Source organism: Trichechus manatus, unplaced genomic scaffold (assembly GCF_000243295.1).
Source record: "Trichechus manatus latirostris isolate Lorelei unplaced genomic scaffold, TriManLat1.0 scaffold00182, whole genome shotgun sequence".
Classification (NCBI taxonomy): domain Eukaryota; kingdom Metazoa; phylum Chordata; class Mammalia; order Sirenia; family Trichechidae; genus Trichechus; species Trichechus manatus.
Genome location: NW_004444118.1, coordinates 1265737 through 1286083, shown reverse-complemented (window position 1 = coordinate 1286083; position 20347 = coordinate 1265737). Strand labels below are relative to the sequence as shown.

The 20347-nt window shown below is 48.2% G+C and overlaps 1 protein-coding gene across 1 annotated transcript in view; it reads left to right on the top strand.

Annotated features, from left to right (window-relative positions):
* VWF (von Willebrand factor) overlaps window positions 1-20347 on the top strand; it is a 197875-nt gene that overhangs the window by 40103 nt on the left and 137425 nt on the right. The window contains exons 6-12 of the mRNA XM_023741484.1: window positions 3051-3267; window positions 4979-5101; window positions 5973-6084; window positions 8005-8051; window positions 15417-15553; window positions 16571-16709; window positions 17868-17968. Coding sequence (XP_023597252.1) covers window positions 3051-3267; window positions 4979-5101; window positions 5973-6084; window positions 8005-8051; window positions 15417-15553; window positions 16571-16709; window positions 17868-17968 — 876 coding nt within the window. The remainder of the gene's footprint in view (window positions 1-3050; window positions 3268-4978; window positions 5102-5972; window positions 6085-8004; window positions 8052-15416; window positions 15554-16570; window positions 16710-17867; window positions 17969-20347) is intronic.

Below are 20347 nucleotides of genomic sequence, written 5' to 3'. Positions count from 1 at the left end.
CACCCAGAGTTGACTTGTCAAGCTTTTCTTTAGTTCCAAGTTGTGGGTAGGGAAGGAGGTAGGCAAGAGCCTGGGCATCTGATCCTCTCTCTCAGACACCCTCACCTGCTCTTTGAGGGTTCAGTGACCTCACTTCCTGAGTGGCATTTCTGTTGGGGCAGGGGATGTAGCAGAACAGAAAGGAATAGCCACAGGCCTCAGCCTCCTTCTCTTAGCCTCAAATTGCCAGTGAGAATGGAGGCTCTCAGACTTATTACAAGGAAGAGAGATTCCCCTCATCTATACTAGAAAGAAACCCACTTTGTTCTGGAGGAGTGTGAACCTTCCAAATAAGTTTAACAAAAGCAGTCCCTCTGCAGACCACAAAGAACCCAAGACTTGACAGATATGATAATGTTGCCATGGCAACCATTCATCCCTGTACAGCCCAAGGAGATGGAGACAGGGGAAAAAGGACAAAGATGTCCTTCTGTCCTGCTGGTGATCTGCTCACTATTCTGGAGGATAAGCCTAATGGCAAGAGGGAAGGTGGAAGCAATCTCTCTGGTGGCCAGGATACCAATGGCGATGATGAAAATATGGGGTCACCATTTATTGGGCAATGCAATATTCCCTTCCATCTTCATTACAGTCTTATTAGTGAGGACCTATTATCATCATCCCCATTTTGCTGAGGAGGAAGGGTTAAGTAAACAGCCCAAGGTCACACAGTTAGCAGGTGGAAGACACTGAACTTGACTCTAGGGCTGTTAGAGTCATACCAAGGCCAAGGCAAGCCTGCTTACTACCTCTGTCATCTTCCTGGTTGTTGTCTTCAGAAAACTCCGTTTTCCCTTGTGCAAAATGCTCAGGGTGCAAGTGGAAGGATAAATGAAATCACGAGAGACCTAAGTGGTCACAGAACTATTAACAGTAGTCTTCATTTATTGATTGCCTGCTATGTGCCAGGCAACTGCATGAGACAGTGTGAATATCATTATTGTTCCTATTTAATGCAAGGACACCCCTGTCCAGAGAAGTGAGGGGATTTGCCTCAGTCCCCATCACTAGGAAGTAGCTGAGCTAGGCTTTAAGCCTATGCTTTTCCCACCCAGGAATCCTCAGTAGGTGCAGAGTCTCCAACCTGACCAGATGTCACTCAGAGGGCAGGTCATAGAGGAAGTGCTGGGGTGAGCAATGGCTCCCAAGAGGAAGAGCTGCTAATTACCCTCATCCACAAGCTGGCCTGCTGCAGTTTTGCAGCTCAGCAGCCCTTGCCTGCTGCTGCTTTTCTCAGGTGAGGAGAGAACCAGCCACGTCCAGTCTGTCTGGGCCACAGCCCTGGCCTCCCTCCTGGGTGCCCCAGGGTCTGCTGTGATCTGGGAGCAGCAGTGACATTGTGCCCTGCTTGCCTGGCTCTGATGTAGATTCAAGGCCCCCACATAGTGGCACTGTGGGTAGAACAGGGCTCTCTGGTGCTGCTGGGTGGTTTTTGCAGACAGTGAGATTTTTATTCCTCCATGCTTTCCATGGTGCCACAAAACAAGAGGCCCACGGGACTGGTTCGTGGGATTGGTTTTCAATTTATGTGGACTTGCTCTGGAGATTCTTTGTATAGTTGGAGAAGAGTGGATTTCTCTTTTCTCAAAGCTGGTTAATTTCTTTCCTCTTTTTATTCTCCCTTTAGGAACACTAATTTGCTCTGGTTTACCCTTCAGGACTTAGCTTTTCCGTTTAGATACTCTGGTACTTCTTTCTTTTTAGCTGCAGGTTATGTCTTCACTAATTGCTGGATTCCAGGAGAGCCTGCATATGCATGAAAGAAATTGTGCAACCTCCCTCCCATCATTTCTATCAGTAATACTGTACTGTGTCAAATTTAAGACATCATTGATTTTAAGACATGTCATTAGTCTCTGTACCACTAACAAAGAAAAAGCCGTCCATTAAGTTATGATGCTATCAGGAAACTTAGGGGGCAGAGAGTTTAGGTTAATGGATAAGGAACAACTCAGAAAAGGAGGGTGAGAATAGTTGTACAACTCGAAGAATGTTATCCATGTCACTGAATTGTACATGTAAAAATTGTTGAATCGGTATTATGTTCTGCTATGTATATTCTCAACAACAAAAATAAATTATTAAAAAAGTTATGATGCTATTAATTATAAGATGCACCCCAACTTAAGAGATGTTAAATTGTGAAAAAAAAAAGTGCACTGAGAATCATTAAAACCCAGAATGTAGAGATGTTTATAAACAAAACATACAGGGGTATTTATACTGAAGAGTTAGCAGGAGTAATAAATGACAAAAGTTGCAAACCTGCCCTATGTTACCAGGTTGAGAGTGCCAACAAAGTGATAAAACCTAAGAATAACTGTTGCCTTGCAGAGTAACTCTGGGACATTTTGTAGAATCTTAGCATGCTTTTGCTGACGGGAACTGGGTGAGCACTGGAATCGCCTGGGGAAAGCCTGAAAAACCATACTGCTGAACCTACACCCCCAACCTACTGAATTTAAACCACTGGGGGGAAGGCCCATGAATCTCTACTTTATAAAACCCTTGTCCCACCCTCTTCTTTACAGTGAAAAGATCAAGATCAGGAAGGGGAGGGGACTATGTCAAAGCAAAACTGATGGTGAACAGCATTACTGGACTCTGAAATCAGATCAGATGGCCAATGCCAAGTCCAGTGCTCTTCACAGGTCACTGCCTGCCAGAACAGTACAAGGGCCTGAGGCTCTGCACTTCCAGGGCTCAGTCCAGGATGTAACCTTAGTCTTCGTCTACTTCACACAACATGACTACAATATCTTTCCTTTGATTTTTAGGTTGATTAACAAATGTTTATAAGCACTTACTGGGTGCCAGGCACTGTGCGAGGTGCTGGGAGGACAATGGTGAATAAAAAAGCCAGTCTCCGTCCTGAGGGCGCTTCCGTGGTCATCCCAGCAAAGTTAAGTCATCCCTAGCTGCAACAAGCTTAGGGAGGCACTAACTGGCCATGAAAAGCTGCTGGGGCCACATGACACCGACCCCGCTCAGGAGGCCATCTTGTTCCGCAGGACCTGTGGGAGCAGTGCCAGCTTCTGAAGAGTGCCTCGGTGTTCGCCCGCTGCCACCCCTCTGTGGATCCGGAGCCTTTCGTGGCCCTGTGTGAGAGCACTCTGTGCAGGTGCGCGCAGGGCCGAGACTGCCCCTGCTCTACCCTCCTGGAGTACGCCCGTGCCTGCGCGCACCAGGGCGTCAAACTGGACGGCTGGACTCACCATAGCACTTGCCGTAAGTCAGCTGCCGCCCGCCCCTCCTGGGCTGCTCCCTGGCTGGGGAAGGCGCTCTGGTGGTGATGACTACTGCCCATCCTGGGGTGGTGTCACTTCTGAGGCTGAAGGGCTGTCGCAGGATTGCCACACCCCTTCGCAGTCCGTGCGTGCAAAGCCGCCATGTTCCCGGGCCCGGGTCCTGAAAGGTTACTTCCCACGGCTCCCTGGTGGAGTCCGACCTGGACCGCAGAGGGCCGCCGGTTCCCAAAAGGCAGCCGCCAAGTTTGAGAGGCCTTGCAGTGTCCTTTCTCCTGCCTCCGTTTTCTCATCACCCATCACATGTTCTCCGTGACGTCCCTCAGGAAATCCATTCCCTGACTTGCAAAATATTCTCTGCTTCTGACAAAACCCAGCAGTTGCCATTTTAATTGATGTCTTCACCCTCTGCCTGTCTGAATTGACAAGGTACAGGGAGTTGGCCCAAGTGTCCACGTGATGATCTTTCAGCGGCTGGAAGGCTTTTATTAAGTTCTTCCCTTTTATTAAGTCAGCCTTCCCTCCTCCAGGCTGAACACATTCTTTCTACCTCACCTCACGGCTCCTGTGATTTTGATCTTCTAATCTCGTTGGATGCCTAATCATTGTCGCCATCCCCAAATTATTATGATTAAGTGGAACCTTCTCTGGTCACCTTTCAAGAAACCTCCTCTAACTCAAGACCTTTCACTGATCAAAAGCCATGCAGATGGACATGCAATTACACAGATAGTACAGACTGATGGAGATAGAGGAGCAGGCAAAATATTTACACTGCACACGTTTTTCAGTTTGCAGCGAACAGCTTAGAAATGAAAGCTTTTCTTCTTTGCTGCGGGGGTGTGAGAAAGGTGGACATTAGCAGCTGGTTTCTCCTTTATAAGGAAAAACTTGGTGGATTGGCAGGTTTTTTTGGTCTTTGAATGTTGGATAGGGGAAATACTTGACGTATCTTGGAGGAGAAGGTGCTTGGGTCAATTGTTTGGTGTCACGAAGTCCAGAAAAGAGCTTTGGTATGGCCTGCTCTTTCAGTATGCCAGAGCATCAGTTAGCCATGAGGTGGAAAGAAATAAGGAGACCCAATCCTTGGTCCAGAGGAGCTGGTTCCAGTGGGGGAGAACAGTGAGATGCTTAGGTGATAGGACCCTGAATGTAGTCCTGCAGCAAAGTGGAAACAAATACGGAATGAATATCACCCATGCAGAGAAAGTGAGTGTGAACAGAGCTTGCCCCTGCTAGGTAGGGCATTGAATTAGGGTCGATTTCTTGGGGAAGAGGAACTTTCAGAGGGGGGATGTGATGGAGGATTGCTTGGTCCCAGGAAGCCTTTTTTTTTTTTTCAGTGTAAAAGGGTTTGGTCTCACCCTGAAAGGGTTTTAGGTGAAAGGGGCAGAGCATAGAGGAGAAAAGCAATGCCACATTGTTCATGGGGGACAGATGACCAAGGACATAGGTGGTGATCCTCTGTGACCCTGATAAGTCCTAGTGAGGACCTCCTGATAGAGAAGGTGTTCCTTCAGATTAGGGGTGGTTGGGCAGTGGGGAGCCTCAATGGGGCGTGTTGGCCATTGGGGTAGAGATGGCCTCTAAAGCAGCCAAAGGGGGCAAGGAGGCTCCAAATATGGTGTGTTTTGTAGGATGCTGCACTTGAGGGGAACTGCTCTTGGGGAAATGACTTTGGCTTTTTGTTTTAGGACCAGCATGCCCTGCTGGCATGGAGTATAAGGAGTGTGTGTCCCCTTGCACCAGAACTTGCCAGAGCCTGCACATCAATGAAGTGTGTCAGGAGCAATGCGTGGACGGCTGCAGCTGCCCTGGTAATAAACTTACCACTTTATTTACAAACCTGAGACCTTGCCAGTGCCCTTGGCTTTGGGAGGCAAGATGAAGGCCACTTGTGTTTGTTCCCCACTGCTGAAATCAGAGGCCTTCTATTTATTTTTTGAAAGTCTTTGTGCAGAGTGATCAGGATTGAGCTGGTATTTGTTTTTAATTTATGTTTTCCTGTTGTACTGTGTCCCTGAAAGCACTTCTGTCTAGGGAACTAGAAGGATGATCTGGGGTCCAGTGGTGACTTTGTTTGGGTAGCACATGGCCCAATCTGAGCTGCAATTTTGTTTTCCCAGTTAGGTGGCAGGGAACCAGTCTGGGAGAGATGTTTAAAAGTGCTTCCTGAGTTTTCCATATGAACTCAGCTGAAAAAGAGCTGTGCACTAGAAAGTCTTTCTCAAGAGAGACTTTGTGAGCTTTGGTGGAAAACCCTGTTTAATTACTGAGAGTGAGTCCTGTGTGTTTGGACTCAGGACTCCGTACTGGACGGCATTGAACAAAATTCTCTTCCCCATTTCTTCATCTGAAGAATGGAGATTTCTAATCCTCTCCCACTTCCCCACACTGCATTAGTGTGAAAGTTCTTTGAGTGTCCTGGAAGAAACCCTAAGCCTAGACTCATGACTTCCCTACTGGATGACCTTGAACAAAACTCTTTTCTGAATTTCTTTATCTGTAGAATGGGCATGAATAATCCCTCTCCCTCATATTGATTAATGTGAAAGGTAAACATCACAGAACTTCTTTGAGTTTTCTGGAAGAAGCCCTAAACTGACTGCCTGTGGGGATTATATACTTGTGAGATGAGTAATGACGATGATAATATTAAGACCTTTGCTTTGGTGCCCTTGAACCCAGAGGGGCAGCTACTTGATGAAGGTCACTGTGTGGAGCGCGCTGATTGTTCCTGTGTGCATTCTGGGAAGTGGTACCCTCCAGGATCCTCCCTCTCGCAAGACTGCAACACCTGGTAATTGGGACTGCACAGTGTGGGCTGAGAGAGCAGGCCACGGGCTTTGGGAGGGTACGCTGGTGCAATAGGGACAGCTGCAGGTGGGACAGGGCCTGGCCTGGGCTGAGGGAGAATAGACTGAGATTTGGGGTTGGTAAAGGGCACTGAAGTCAGCAATGAAGAGCCAAGGATTATATTACAGCTATGCCTGGAGGATGGGGGCGGTCAAGAAGTGAAGATCATTTACATACAAACCACAGCTCTAGCTTTCTCCACAAACTATATTGTAAAACATGATTTTCTCTCCCTGAAGACGGACTATACAACAGTCACCAAGCAGCATGAGTTTCCTTCTCTACTTGAAATCTTTTAATAGGTGGGCATGGCACGGTGGTTAAGGGCTCAGCTGCTAACCAAAAGGTTGGTAGTTCTAACGCACCCATTGGCTTCGAGGGGAAGAGACCAGGCGATCTGCTCCCGTAAAGATTACAGCCAAGAAAACCCTATAGGGCAGTTCTGCTCTGTCACGTGGGGTTGCTGTGAGTTGTTGGAGTTGACTCTATGGCACCTAACAACAACAACAACAGCAGAGGGTCCTTAGAGGGCACTAGTGGTTCAGTGGCAGAATCCTTGCCTCCTATTCGGGAGATCAGGGTTTGATTCCCAGCCAATTCTCCTCAGTCATAGACTCTATGCATCTGTCAGTGGAGGCTTTTGTGTTGCTGTGATGCAGGTTCAGTGGAGCTTCCAGACTAAGACAGAGCAGGAAGAAAGGCCTGGCGATCTACTTCAAAAAATCATCCAGTGAAAACCCTATGTATCACAATGGTCTGGTTACATTTTACATAGAGTAGCCATAAGTTGGGGATCCACTCAATGGCAGCTAACAACAACAACAGGGAGTGCCTTGGTGGTGCAAACGGTTAATGTGCTCAGCTGCGAAATGAAATGTTGGAGGTTCAATCCACCCAGAGGTCCCTTGGAAGAAAGGTCTAGCAACCTATTTCCAAAAAAATCAGACATTGAAAACCCTGTGGAGCACAGTTCTATTCTGACACACGTGGGGTTGCCATGAGTCAGAATCGACTCAATGGCAACTTGTTTTTTTTTTTAGAAAGCAGCAGTGCCTAGTAGGAAGACATGCAGATTGACTAGGAGCCTGCACCCCTGTCTCTGCTTACCTCAAGTCATCTTCTCAAGAATTCCCCTTGAATGTTTGCTGTGGCTAGGTTTGCCTGCCCTCTGTGCACCTGGGAAAATAACTTCTGGTTTCATTTCCAGGCCTCTTCCCTTTGCTGTCTTTCCCTGCTGGGTAGGCTTCAGCACTACTCAGCCTGCATTGAGTCTCAGTCAGCTGCCCAACATGGTTCTTGGCATTTCCCCTTTCAGCATCTCTCCCTTGTTCTATTCCACTGGCTGATTGTGGGGATAGAAATTTGAGTTCTTAGTGCCTGGGTAGATTTTTCAGAGACGTTATTATCTCCTAAGTATTCTTTCTTCTTCTGCATCAGGGTTTCTTCCCCTTGGCAATGTCTCCAAGATTCCTTTGCAGCCAAAGCCCTGTGCTGCACAGCTTTAGCCTCATAAACAGTCCTCTAGCATCAGCTCCTTTCTTTTCCCAAGTCCTTTTCCTTTGGGCGCTGTGGTATCTGTTGTGAGCTTTAAATCCATTCATGTAGCCTGGATTTAGGTTCCCAGGTGGCGGAAATGGTTTGTACCCAACTGCTAACCTGAAGGTTGGCAGTTCAGATTCACCCAGTGGTGCCATGAAAGAAAGGCCTGGTGATCTGCTTCTGTAAAGACTACAGCCCAGACAACAACATGGGGTAGTTTTACTCTGTAATGCATGGCATTGCCATGAGTTCGAATCGACCTGACAGCAATGGAAAAAACCCTGTTTGCAGCTCTACCAATGACACGTGCTTCTCTTTTCAACAGCATTTGCCGAAATAGCCTGTGGATCTGCAGCAATGAAGAATGCCCAGGTAGGTGACTTTTTGCTCCTTCCATCTCTTCTCTGAATGGAGAGGTGTGTCCTCCCTTACTAGACAGAGAGGCCACACATCAAGGCAGGGGGAAGAAGGCCCCATTGCAACCACCTGACCATAGCTCGGGTTTCAGACAGCAGTTGTGCTAACTTGCTCAAGGGCCAGAGGAGGGGAGCCCTGCAGTAGAGGAAAGGGGAGAATGCACCTGGGCTCAGGTTTTGTTCTTTTCTCATCACCTGTTTGCTTAAAGATCAAGGCTGAATGAGCTGCAAGGCCTGTAAGGTCATGACTGACTAAGTAAAGGGAACTCAAATTCTTTGGAAAATTAAGAGGAAGAAGGGGCTGGTAAGTTTCTACGCCTGAAGTGAGTTTTAATGGAACTTTCTGGAATGCGTGATATGAAGGCTTTAGCATATTCCAAGAACTAAGAAAACCAGGTCACCAAAGGATTCTCCCAGCCCTGTCCCTGCCCTGGGAAATGTGTTTAGGAAAAATTGTCTTAAAATCTCTGTCCTTCACTTTCCCCTGTGTTTGGTGCCAACCCTATTCTATTTACTGAAAACTTTGCTCATTCTAAGTCCCCTTCTGCCTCACTCCCCAGTGACCCTAGCTCTTCTCCTGATGGCTTTTCACCTTTATGGTAACTAACATGGTATTTACTATGTGCTGGACTCTGTGCTAAGCACTTTATCTGTGTTACCTCATCATAACAACCTATGAGGCAGGTACTATTTATTCTCATTTGACAGAAGAGGAAAAAGACCCAGAGAGGTTAAATAACTTGCCATAAGTCACACAGCTGCTAAGAGGCCGAGCTAGGACTCAAACACACAACTGCCTTACTCCTACCTTTGCCCTTATTTTTCCTGTTTTTCCTAATTCTTGATCCATTTGTTTTCAAGAGGATCTTTGCCATCTTTTCATGAGCTCAGGAGAGGCTCCCCCCCTTAGTTAAAGCCCAGCTCAGCTTCAGCTTAGATAAAACTTTGTGGGCCCCCGTGCTTACAGAGTGCAGTACAAAACTGTAGGACAAACACCTAGATGAGGGGCTCCCCTCTTGGTCTGAAGAGGCCACATTGGCTTTGGTGGGGATTAGACTTGGCTACCTGGGATCATATTTGGGGTCTGTGGATTAAAGCCTTTAGAGTCACTCAGGACCTTCTCCTGTGCCCCCTACACTGGGAAAAATCTGGAAGTAGATGGGAAGTGGTCAATAAGGCTAAGTCAATTAGTCTGTCCCAGGGATGGACCAACCAGCCAGTTTATCTTCTGTGCAATCCTTGAAGGAAACATGAAGGATAAAGATTGCCCTTGGAAGTGATATCCATGCTTCAATTTAGCATAATCATACCCTGTGAAAGACCTAAAGAACCCTCTGAAAGACATAAGAGGTTGCTGCAATCAATCTTTAAAAAACTTTTAATATCTAAATACATCATTGTTCATTGTATAAGATCTATGGTCCACAGTTGATGGAATTGGGAACTTGGTTTATTGTGTTTTGTCAGATTGACTACCAGATTAGGGATTCTTAACAACCACTTATGGTAAGGAGGGCCATCCATCCATCCATCCATTCCTCCCCCCGCATCCATGCACTCACCCACCCATCCATCCATCCATCTGTCCACTCGTCCAACAACTATTTGAATACCCACTGTGTACATGGTGGAATGCTTAGTCTGGGACAGACAATATGATCCCTGACCTTCTATTCAAAATCTAGAAGACCACCTCATTAAGAATGCAAGACATTCTCCTGATGTCCTGATGGGAGGTAATCAATTTCAACTCTGTGGTCTACTGAGTGGTTTGATATTTTGCCAGTGAAACCACTAACCTCTTGCTCTGCGTTCTCAAAGCCTTGGCTCTGACCCTCTTTCTTTAATTCTGCAGTTTAGTTGATTGTTGCCTCCCAGTCCATTTCTGTCATGACACATGGGCATATTTCTACACCTTGCCATGGTTCAGCTGCCAGTGGGCCTGTCTGATGCCCCCACTGTGATAATTGCAGATAGCACTTCTGGTGGGAAGAGTGGACAGGAAGGTTCTGGAAGGGGATATGCTTGGCTTTTCTAGTAAGGCAGAGAGCTGTCCAGGGTTCTCTGCAGCCCCTGGAGGAGTTGACATTTTGAGTTTTAGAAATACAGAGCCGGGTTTTGATTCTTTGGAACAAGACGGGAGTGTATTGGTTATCTATTGCTATTTAACAGATTACTCCCAAAACTTAGCAATTTAAACAACAAACATTTATTATACTGCAGTTTCTGTGCATTGGGATCTGGATGTGCCTTAGCTGGCTGACTCTGGCCCAAAATCTCTCAAGAAGTTGCAGTCAAGCTGTTGGCTGGGGCTGTGGCCTTATCTGAAGGCTCTACTGGGAATGAAGGCCATCTACTTCCAAGCTCACTCATGTGGCTGTTGGTAGGCCTTGGTCCCTCACCATGTGGTCCTCTCCACAGGCCTGCCTCCATGACATGAGATGGCTTCCTCTAGGGCAAGTGATCTAAAATGAGAGAGGGCACCCAAGATAGGAGCCACCGTCTTTTAAAAACCCAATCTCTGAGGTAACACAAGTGAACAAGTCCAGTCCCCACTCAAGGGGAGGGAATTACATGAAGACTTGCATACAGGAGATAGGGACCATCAGGGCCATCTTAGAGGCTGCCTAGCACAGAGAGTGTGGGTAGTGGGTAGTGGGAGGGAGGAGGAAGAGCCTAGGAGAGCAGTAGTCTATTTAGGGAGGGGCTGGAGTTTACTGTGATGTGCTCTGTTAGGCCTCCTTTGCTTCCTGCATACCTCTACTTAACCAGCCAGCCAACCAGCCAACCAACCAACCAACCAGTTGCTGTTGAGTCCACTTCCACTCATGGTGACCTCATGTGTTTCAGAGTAGAGCTGTGCTCCATAGGGTATTCAATGGCCGTGATCTTTTGCGAATGGATCAACAGGTATTTCCTCCGAGGTATCTCTGGGTGAATTCAAACTGCCAACATTTCTGTTAACTGTTTGCACCACCCAGGGGACTGCTACACCTCTACTCACTGGGTAGGAATTAGGGAAGCCTCAGGCAAAATTGTGGTTTCCTCAGCCTGCAGACTTCCGTTTCATAACCCCAAGCACCTCTTCCCCTCCTCTGTAAAAGCACTGCCCAGAGAAGCTCTGTAATTTAGTTCCCATTGAACTATAAATGTTTGGTTAGGGTTACTGTGAAAGGAGTGTGCCTGTTAATAGGGACTTTTGCTCAAACAAATAAATCTCTTGTTAAAGAATTTCAAACTCCTAGTGGAAGAGTGTGGAAAGTACTTTTCTAGAGCTGAGAAGATGTGAGTGGAGGGCTTTTCATTTGTGGCCCCAATCCTATGAACCTATAAAGCTGGCATGGTATGGGGGTTCTGAGCATGAGCTCTGAACTCAGAACTCAGCCTGCTTACCAGCTGTGTGACTTTTGGCAAAGTGTTTAATCATTTGAAACCTCAGTTTCCTAATCTGTAAAGTAGGGCTAATAACAGGAGTTTCATCACGTGGCTGTTGTTACTTGACACACAGTAAGCATTCAGTAAATGTCAACTGTTATCGTCTTTGTAGAGCACAGAGGTAGCTGTTTGGTTAAGCAGGGTTGGAGAATGATGGAGACACAGGCATATGTCCAAAGGAGCAGGGAGTGGGAGGGGTGGTATGAGGCAGGGGTATGGCTCGGGCGGGTGGAGCAGGAGAGTAAGACAGTGCTGGAGCGTGGTGGTGTGGGAGCTTGTCGACCTGCCTGGGTTGGTTGGAGGGAAGGCTTTGGAATAGAGCTGTCTCTCGCTGTTCAGATAATTTCTGATGGATTCTAAAACGGCCCTGTAATTCGGCTTTGGAATCCAAGCTCTGTTCTGAAGCTCACAGGGAGGAAGATAAACCTGCATCTTTGGTCAACAGATGCAGTGATGAGTGAATCAGGGCAGATGCCTCTCCCATCTGAGTGTGTGTTCCCAGGTACCCAGGGTTCGAATGGGGGTTCTGACTCCCCAGGTTCATGGGAAGTGTCCCATGGCTTGCCTTGGCCCATGTTGGGTCTTCTGGTGTCATACCAGACTCCCTTCAGGCCGGGGCAAGGTATCTCCTTTTACATCCAACATGTTCCTCCCCCAGTCTCTATATGCAGACCCATTGTGTCTCTGTCCCTTGGCATGTGCCCGTGTGTGCCCAGGGTCAGAATAACATCAGGCATGGCCCTGAAGAAATCAGGCGTCTGAGCAGAGGTAGGAGCCCATTGTGAGGCAGTATGGGGTGGTGTCAAGTGCTTTGGGCTCTGGAGCCAGATTTCTTGTTGTTGTTAGGTGCTGTCAAGTTGATTTTGATTCATAGTGACTCCATGGGACAGAGTAGAACTGCCCCATAGGGTTTTCTAGGTTGTAATCTTTACAGAAGCAGATGGCCAGGTCTTTCTCCCACAGAGCCACTGGGTAGATTTGAACTGCCAGGCTTTCAGTTAGCAGCCAAGCACTCAACTGTTGTGCCACCAAGGCTCCTCAGGTTTAAATCCCTGCTGACTGTTTTGGGACCTTGGGTGAGTTCTTTAACTCCTCTGCCTTAGTTTCCTCATTTGTAAAATGGAGAATAAGAATGAGCACCTTACAGGAACAACAAAGGAGATGGTAGCCACAGGGCACTTAGAAATGTACTTGTAAACTTGGTTGAGGTTATGTTGTAATTTAGAGGCAGGCTTTGCTGAAAATTTGCATCAGCAGGAAGTCTGAGCTGCTTTGCTAAAAGCCTGTGGGCTGGTATTTGTGTATGCTGCATGGGAAAGAGTGGAAGACAGTGATCTGTACAGAGCAGCCGCTTGTAAAGGACTCACTTACTGTGGAAAAAAAAAAGGGAGGTGGTGGTGGTGTGATTAGAAGCAGTAATATGCCTCCATCAGATGAGACATTTATTTTTTTCATGAGGGAGGATCTTTATGCTTGTAGGAGTGGATCTGCTTTAATTGCTGGATGTTCTACTTTGAATGGTATTCTAAGGGTCACCTGCTTTTCATTCATTCACCAACGACTCATTGCCCACCGACGACTGCCTTTTGCTGACTGATGGACTGGGGCTGTCTTTGGTGTCCTCTCCGGGCAGAGGGTTGGTCAGCGTTGCCGTGTGGCCTGTAGTTCTGGCTGACGTACCAGCTCCGTGACCAGCTGCCACCCAGCAGCTCATCCTCCGAGTTCCTGGGTTTCCTGTGCCTGCAGCTCTGTCCATCGATTGTACCAAGGAGATAAGAAGCACAATGTAATATTTAGGCTTCTGATTCTTGAGAAACTTGGAAACACAAATCAGTGGGAGTCAGAGCAGGAAATCAGGTTAGAGGATTAGATTCCAGAGCTGACAATTTTGCTTTTGGATATTTGTATATTTTCTCACTGAACCCCCCTTTTCCTGGGCATTGTCAAAGATAATAGGGGTCCAATTTCTTACTCAGATAAGAGTGCTCCTGAGAAAACAGAGAAAGGTTGGGGGAAGAATTCCCACCCAGTTTACTACTGCAACAGAGTCGAGACATTTGACACCAGTGACTGTAACTGTTTGTAGAATGGTGGTGATTTCTGAAAAACAACCGTTTTAAAAAAGGCTTTCCTCTGAAATCACTGGGTTTGGAATTCCAGCCCACATACAATCAGCTGGGATGACCTCTGCACCTTTTTTCTTGTTGTGTATTCTGCCCTGAATTCCACCAGCAATGATTCCCATTCTGTCCTTTCTTGAGGGGCAATGAGGTGTTAAGGGTACTGAGGAGAAGGATCTCAGGCCTCCCTGCTTACCCCTAAGTTCCTCTCCTGGCCCATGCCATCCTGGAGTGGATCAGCCTTTCTGGGGACCAGGCAGAGGGATACTTACCAGCAGCCTAGGGCTACTCCCCTACCCCTTCCTCCAAACACTACCAAATAGACAGGACCACCCCTAGACCAAAGCTGTGCGGTCTAGCCCTGCCCCTGACCATGCCTGTCAGCACAAAGATGGGCATGAAGGCAGCGGGCGGTGGGGGTCTGTGTAGCCCCTCATTGACAGGAGGGCAGCTGGAATCTCCGCTGTGGCTCTGGGCAGCCCCTGGCTGTGTGACAGGGCCCAGCCCCAGCCCTTAAAGATAGGTCCAGATGGGATTGGCTGTAGGACTCTCCCGGGAGAACTTTAGGTTTAGGCTAGATCAGTGCTATGGAGAACCAAGTCTCCGCTGTTTGGAGGGCGAGAGTGGGTGGGAGGGAAAGAGGGCCTCTCCTTTATGGAACTGCCATGGTATGCATGTCTACTTCTTTTCATATGGAGTAGAAGGCAAAGATGAGAACAGAGAGAGGAAATACATAAAGGAGGTTGGGAAGGGCTCCAGATGGCTGGTTCAGCTTCAATGGGTCCATTGTGGCCCCGGGGATGGGGTTGCCCTGAGCTGGGGTGGGGCTGATAGGGAATCACTGGAGGCATTGCAGAGACCTCCTCTGGGAGGGCAGCTTTCCCAGATGTGGTATCTCTGGTCTGAGGTGTATTGGGCCAGAGGTATAGGGCCTGGGCTGGGCTATGGGGGAGGATGATGGTGGTTGTGTTGGGGGCAAGTTCAGTGCTCTGAGTTGCAGGGTGAAGGAGGGGAGTCCTCATCCCCACCCACAGACGTGTCAGCCTGGGCTGGGAGCTGGCTCTGCAGAGCTCAGTACTGCCAGGGCAGTGGTGAGATCATGGGCAGTTAGCCTCCTGGGCCCCCATTGGCCCTGGCTGAAGTCACAGATGGACTTGCCTGTGAGGAGGGCTTAGAGCCGCCCCTCAGCTGGGGTGGCGAGGATGGAATCCTTCACTCATCACTGCTGAGCTCTGAGAGTGTCTTCCCCCTACCCCCCTGCTTGCCTTTAGGGACTGTCTTAGAGAGCTCTCCACAGTAGGGTTGGGTGGGGTGGGGTAGTATCACAGTCCCAATTCAGAGAAGGTGGTACATTTTGACAGGCCCCTCCCCAGCTGAGCACTCTGCAGCTCCCAGGCTGTCGCCTGTGCTGGGCTGGCCCCTGACCCCAGTGGGAAGCACAGAACCTGGCAGGAGGGGCAGCAGCTGTAGACACAGGGTCAGGAGGTGTGGGTTCTAGTCTAAGATCTGCCACTGACCAAGCGTGACTTTGAGTAAGTCACTTCCCTTAGCTTCCCCATCTATAAAATGGACAATGATCCTGCTGACATCTTATGGTTGTAGGAGTTGGAACTGACTTGGAGTCTTTTGGTTAGGACTAGTGTAGAACACATCCGTGGAGTTTTGGTGTGAGGGCTCCCTGCTCGTATGTGCATTCCGATTTGCCCCCACCAGGAGGGTTTCCCTTCTCCTCCCATTCTTCCTCCTTTTTCTCTGCATTTCTCCAGGTGAGTGTCTGGTCACAGGACAATCTCACTTCAAGAGCTTTGACAACAGGTACTTCACCTTCAGTGGGGTCTGCCAGTACCTGCTGGCCCGGGACTGCGAGGACCACTCCTTTTCCATTGTCATAGAAACCGTCCAGGTGAGCTTTGCCAGCCCAGCCGGCCAGGGGGCAGCCCAAGGTGGCTGGAGTAGCTGCCAGGGTAAGAGGGCAGCTCTCTGGGGGGTACATGGGCAGTAACTTCTGTGCAGGAGGGAGGCCCCTTCTTCCAGACTATAGTTAGCCTCTCATTCTTTCAGAAGCCCAGCCCAGCCCTCCCTCTAGATACAGGGAGGTACTGCCAACAGAACCTCCTCAGGGCAGGTCAGCTTGACAGCCAAGAATCACCTTTAGGCCTAGTCTGCTGCCCCCATGGCTGCACCTCTGCTGTTTGGGGTTGGGAGATGATGAGAGTGGGGACAAGGTGGGCCCATCTCCTTCACTGAGCTCTATGGTACATGTATGTGTGTGTGTATATGTGCGTGTATACACACATATATACATATAAAAACCCATTGATGTCGAGTCCATTTCAACTATAGCGACCTTGTAGGACAGAGTAGAACTGCCCCATGGAGTTTCCAAGGAGTGCCTGGTGGATTCGAACTGTGAAACCTTTGATTAACAGCCGAGCTCTTAACCACTGTGCCACCAGGACCCCCTATAGAGTTGCTATGAGTTGGAATCCACTCAACAGCAATGAGTTTTTATACACATATACATATATACATAGATATACATACATATTATATATACATATTTATGTACATGTATGTGTGTGTGTGTATGTATATATATATTTCTCTAGATGAGGAAGCAAAGATGAAGACAGAGCATGTAGGGCTCACCCTGAGATCAAAGACCCTGATTAGCTTTGAAACAATAGACCCAAGAAGCAAAAGCATGAGCCAGAGTCCTAGAGTTCTTGTAAAAGATCAGGCCAGGAAGGAAACGGGTTTGGGAGGCTTGGGCTTAGGGCATTCTTGTTGCACAACTCTAGGAGCCCCGTTCACATAGAATGTTCTGTGAGAATGGAGTTACACAATGTGAGAAGGCTCTCAGAGGCTTTCTGAGATGGCAGGGTGTGGTGATGACACTCTTGCATGCCCCCCTTGGCAGTGTGCCGATGACCCTGACGCTGTCTGCACCCGCTCAGTCACTGTCCGGCTGCCCCTCTTGCACAACAGCCTCGTGAAGCTGAAGCATGGGGGAGGTGTCACCATAACTGGCCAGGACGTCCAGCTCCCCTTCCTGCAAGGTGAGCTCCCTCCTCCTCCATCAGCTCATCCACAGCGCCCCTCTGCTCAGCTTCATCCATCCCCTGATGGCCTGCCCTCTTCTGTGTGAATGTGATGTAGAGTTGCTGTTGGAGGGGGGGGTGGATATCCTTGGCCTGCACCCCTGCAAGACAGGAAGGTGTCCTGCAGGAAGAGGATGAGAGGAGGGAGGTGTCTGAATGCTTGGAGATGAGGAGGCTGCTCCAGGCTTGAGAGAGAATGCAGAGGGGAGAAGGGAGCCAAGAAGATTTTCACTTGACTTGAGCCAACGGGGCCAGTAGGAGGTTGGGCAGGGTGGTTCTACTTTGAGGTGGAAAAGAAGGAGAGACTGAGGCTCAGGGGATGACTAGTGATGAGTTAGAGCAGAGGATGACACTCAGGGCAGGGCCAAGCAACCCTGCGACCTGTGGAAAACCTGCTTGTCCAGTGACTCTGCATGGGTTGCACTATGCCCTGTCAAAACAAAACCACTTTTGCACAGCACAGCTCCCAACCTTCCCCTTCCTAGTGGCTCTGTCTCAAATGCCTCCTCTCTTCTCCATGATTACTTTCCAGCTGGTCTAGCCACTCCATGGCCGATTCTCATAGCATTGCACACAGCTGACGAACTTGGGCTGGTGGGCACACAGCATGTCCATGTGTATTTAATGCTGTGTGTGTCTCCCTATGAGATGGTACCTTCCTCCAGGGCAAGAGGTATGCCTCCTGTCTCTTCTCCACCTTCCCACAGCAACGAGAACTGCGATATTCAGCTTTGCACACAGTCGTGTGCACACAGCCATGAGGACTGAATAACTCAGCCTGGAAGTGGTGTGCAATGGCATAGGGGCCCAGCCATGCTCATGTGTCATGGGTTCGACGGTAGGCACAGATCCCTTTAGGACATGTGCTAAAGTGAAGGATGCAAGAGTCTCTGCTTCGCTCTTGTGGCAGCAGGAGGAATAGCATGCTACAGCAGGGATGCTGAGGCTTCCGTAGGCAACCCTGTTTACCCTATATCCAACCTACTCACTCTTCCTCCTGACACCTTTTTAAGCCTTGTAGACACCGCCATCTGTGCCCACCCCACAATACATCTGCCTGCCACCACCCTGCCTGCTCCCTACCTCAGCTTATATCCTGTCCCTTCTTGGTTCCAGGTGACCTCCGCATCCAGCCCACTGTGATGGCCTCTGTACGCCTCAGCTACAGGGAGGACCTGCAGATGGACTGGGATGGCCGCGGGAGGCTGTTGGTGAAGGTGGGTCCCCTCTTGAGTCTCTGCCTCCTGCGGCCTGACCCTGACAATATGCCACTTGTCCTTGGGCAGAATGGCTTTGTGTTGTGGGAGAATTCCTTTCTCCTTCATCTGTACACCCTCAGAGCGGGGAACAGGCCTCTCTTGTTTTTGAGAAGCTGGCATTTGTTTTCCGGATGTCCCTCATTCACCCCGGGGATTCTCGTTTCTGGGACTCGGGGATCCCAGGGGTCTCCAGGCTGGGATGGGCTATTGTGGGGGAGGAGAGTTGGCAGATTTTTCTGTCCAACCGCCTGGCTGTAACACGGCCTGGAAGCAGGGTGTGTTCCCCAGGGTGCCCACTCTGGGAAGAGCCAGATTCAAACTCACAGCCAAGACCCTGTGTTGTGCACCCTTGTGAAGAAAGCCTTCCTGCTGCCTGTGAAAGGGGTGCACAGGGAACTCCCAAATTTCTCACCCTGTCGCTGGTCCTCAGCAGTTCTCCCATTCTCTGTTGTCCTTGGGGAACATTTGGATACCAGTTGCCGTCAAATCAACTCTGACTCAGCGTGACCCTAGGTGTGTCAGAGTAGGACTGTCCTCCATAGGGTTTTCAGTGGCTGATTTTTCAGATGTAGATCACCAGGCCTTTCTTCCGAGGTGCCTTTGGGTGGACTTGAACTGTCACCCTTTTGGTTAGCAGCTGAGTGTGTTAACCATTTACTGTTATTTTTTTAACCGTTTTTATTATTTTTGAATGTTTTTATTGTGTTTTATGTGAAAGTTTACACAGCAAATTAGTTTCCCATTTAACAATTTTTATACTAATTGTTCTGTGACATTGGTTAGAATTTTCACCATGTGTCAGCATTCTCATTATTCCCATTCTGTTTGTCCTAGGGCTTTGAACAGTTTCATTCTGGTCTGAACCCCTGCTGAGAATTTGCATTTGTACCCCAGATATACTGAATAAGAATCTACATTTTCACAAGATCCCCAGGTGATTCTTTTGTATAATAAATTTTGAGACCCAGTGCTCTACTAGTAGGAGCCCTGGTGGCACAGTGGTTAAAGTGCTTGGCTGCTAACCGGAAAGCTGCTCCATGGGAGAAAGTAGTGGCAGTCTGCTTCTGTAAAGATTTACAGCCTTGGAAACTCTGAGTCAGTTCTACTCCGTCCTGTAGGGTCGCTATGAGTTGGAATTGACTCAGTGGCAGTGGGTTTGGTTTTTGGTTTGGCTTTACTAGTGGTTCTCAGAATTGGTCCCTAACCAGCAACACTAGCATCACCTGTTAGAAATGCAAATTATCAGCAGGGGTTTGAACTTGAACAAACCACCAGTTCAAAGTCCTGGTTTGTTCTGTTTATATTTATCTATCTCCCCTGCCCCTCCTTGCTTTCTCATCTTTCCTTTTAGGTAAATGTTGACTGTTTGGTCTCATATAGTTGATTGTTTAAGGGAGCACATTCCTCCCAGGTGGTATTGTTTATTTTATAAGCCAATCTATTATTTGGCTGAAACATAACCTCAGGGAGTGACTTCAGTTCCAAGTTAAAAGGGTATCTTAGGGTGATAGTCTTGGGGGTTCCTCTAGTCTCTATCAGTCTAGTAACTCTAGTGTTTCTTAGGAATTTGAGTTTTGTTCTACATTTTTATCTCATTCTATCCAGGACCTTCTTTTGTGTCCCTGGTCAGAACTGTAGGTAGTGGTAGCCGGGCACTGTCTAGTTCTTCTGGTCTCAGGTAGAAGAGGCTGTGGTTTGTGTGAGCTGTTAGTCCTGAGGACTAGTTTCTTCTTTGAGTTTTTGGTTTCCTTCATTCTTTTTGCTCTATACGAGAAGAGACCAATGGTTGTATCTTAGATGCCTGCTCACAAGTGTTTAAGACCCCAGATGCTACTCACTAAACTAGGATGTAGAACATTGTCTTTATGAACTATGTTATGCCAATTGACTGAGTTCTCCCACAAGACTATGGTCCCAAACCCTTTAACCCAGTGAACCAATCCCACGAGGTGTTTGGCTATGTCTAGGAGGTCTCTGTAACTGTGCCCCCCATGTGCTTTATTATATATATGAATATATATGTAGCACAGATTTCATTTTACTTAGACCCACAATCAATGCCCATGGAAGCCAAAAGAAAAATACGAAACCTGTTGCCGTTGAGTCAATTCTGACTTATGGCGACCCTATAGGACAGAGTAGAACTTCCCCATAGGGTTTCCAAGGTGTGGCTGGTGGATTCGAACTGCTGACCTTTTGGTTAGCAGTTGTAGCTCTTAATCCCTGCGCCACCAGCCCATGGAAGCAGTAGTCCAGAAATCAAACACTGTATTGGACAAATCTGCTGCAGAAGACCTCCTTAAAGTGTTAAAAAGCAAAGATGTCACTTTAAGGACT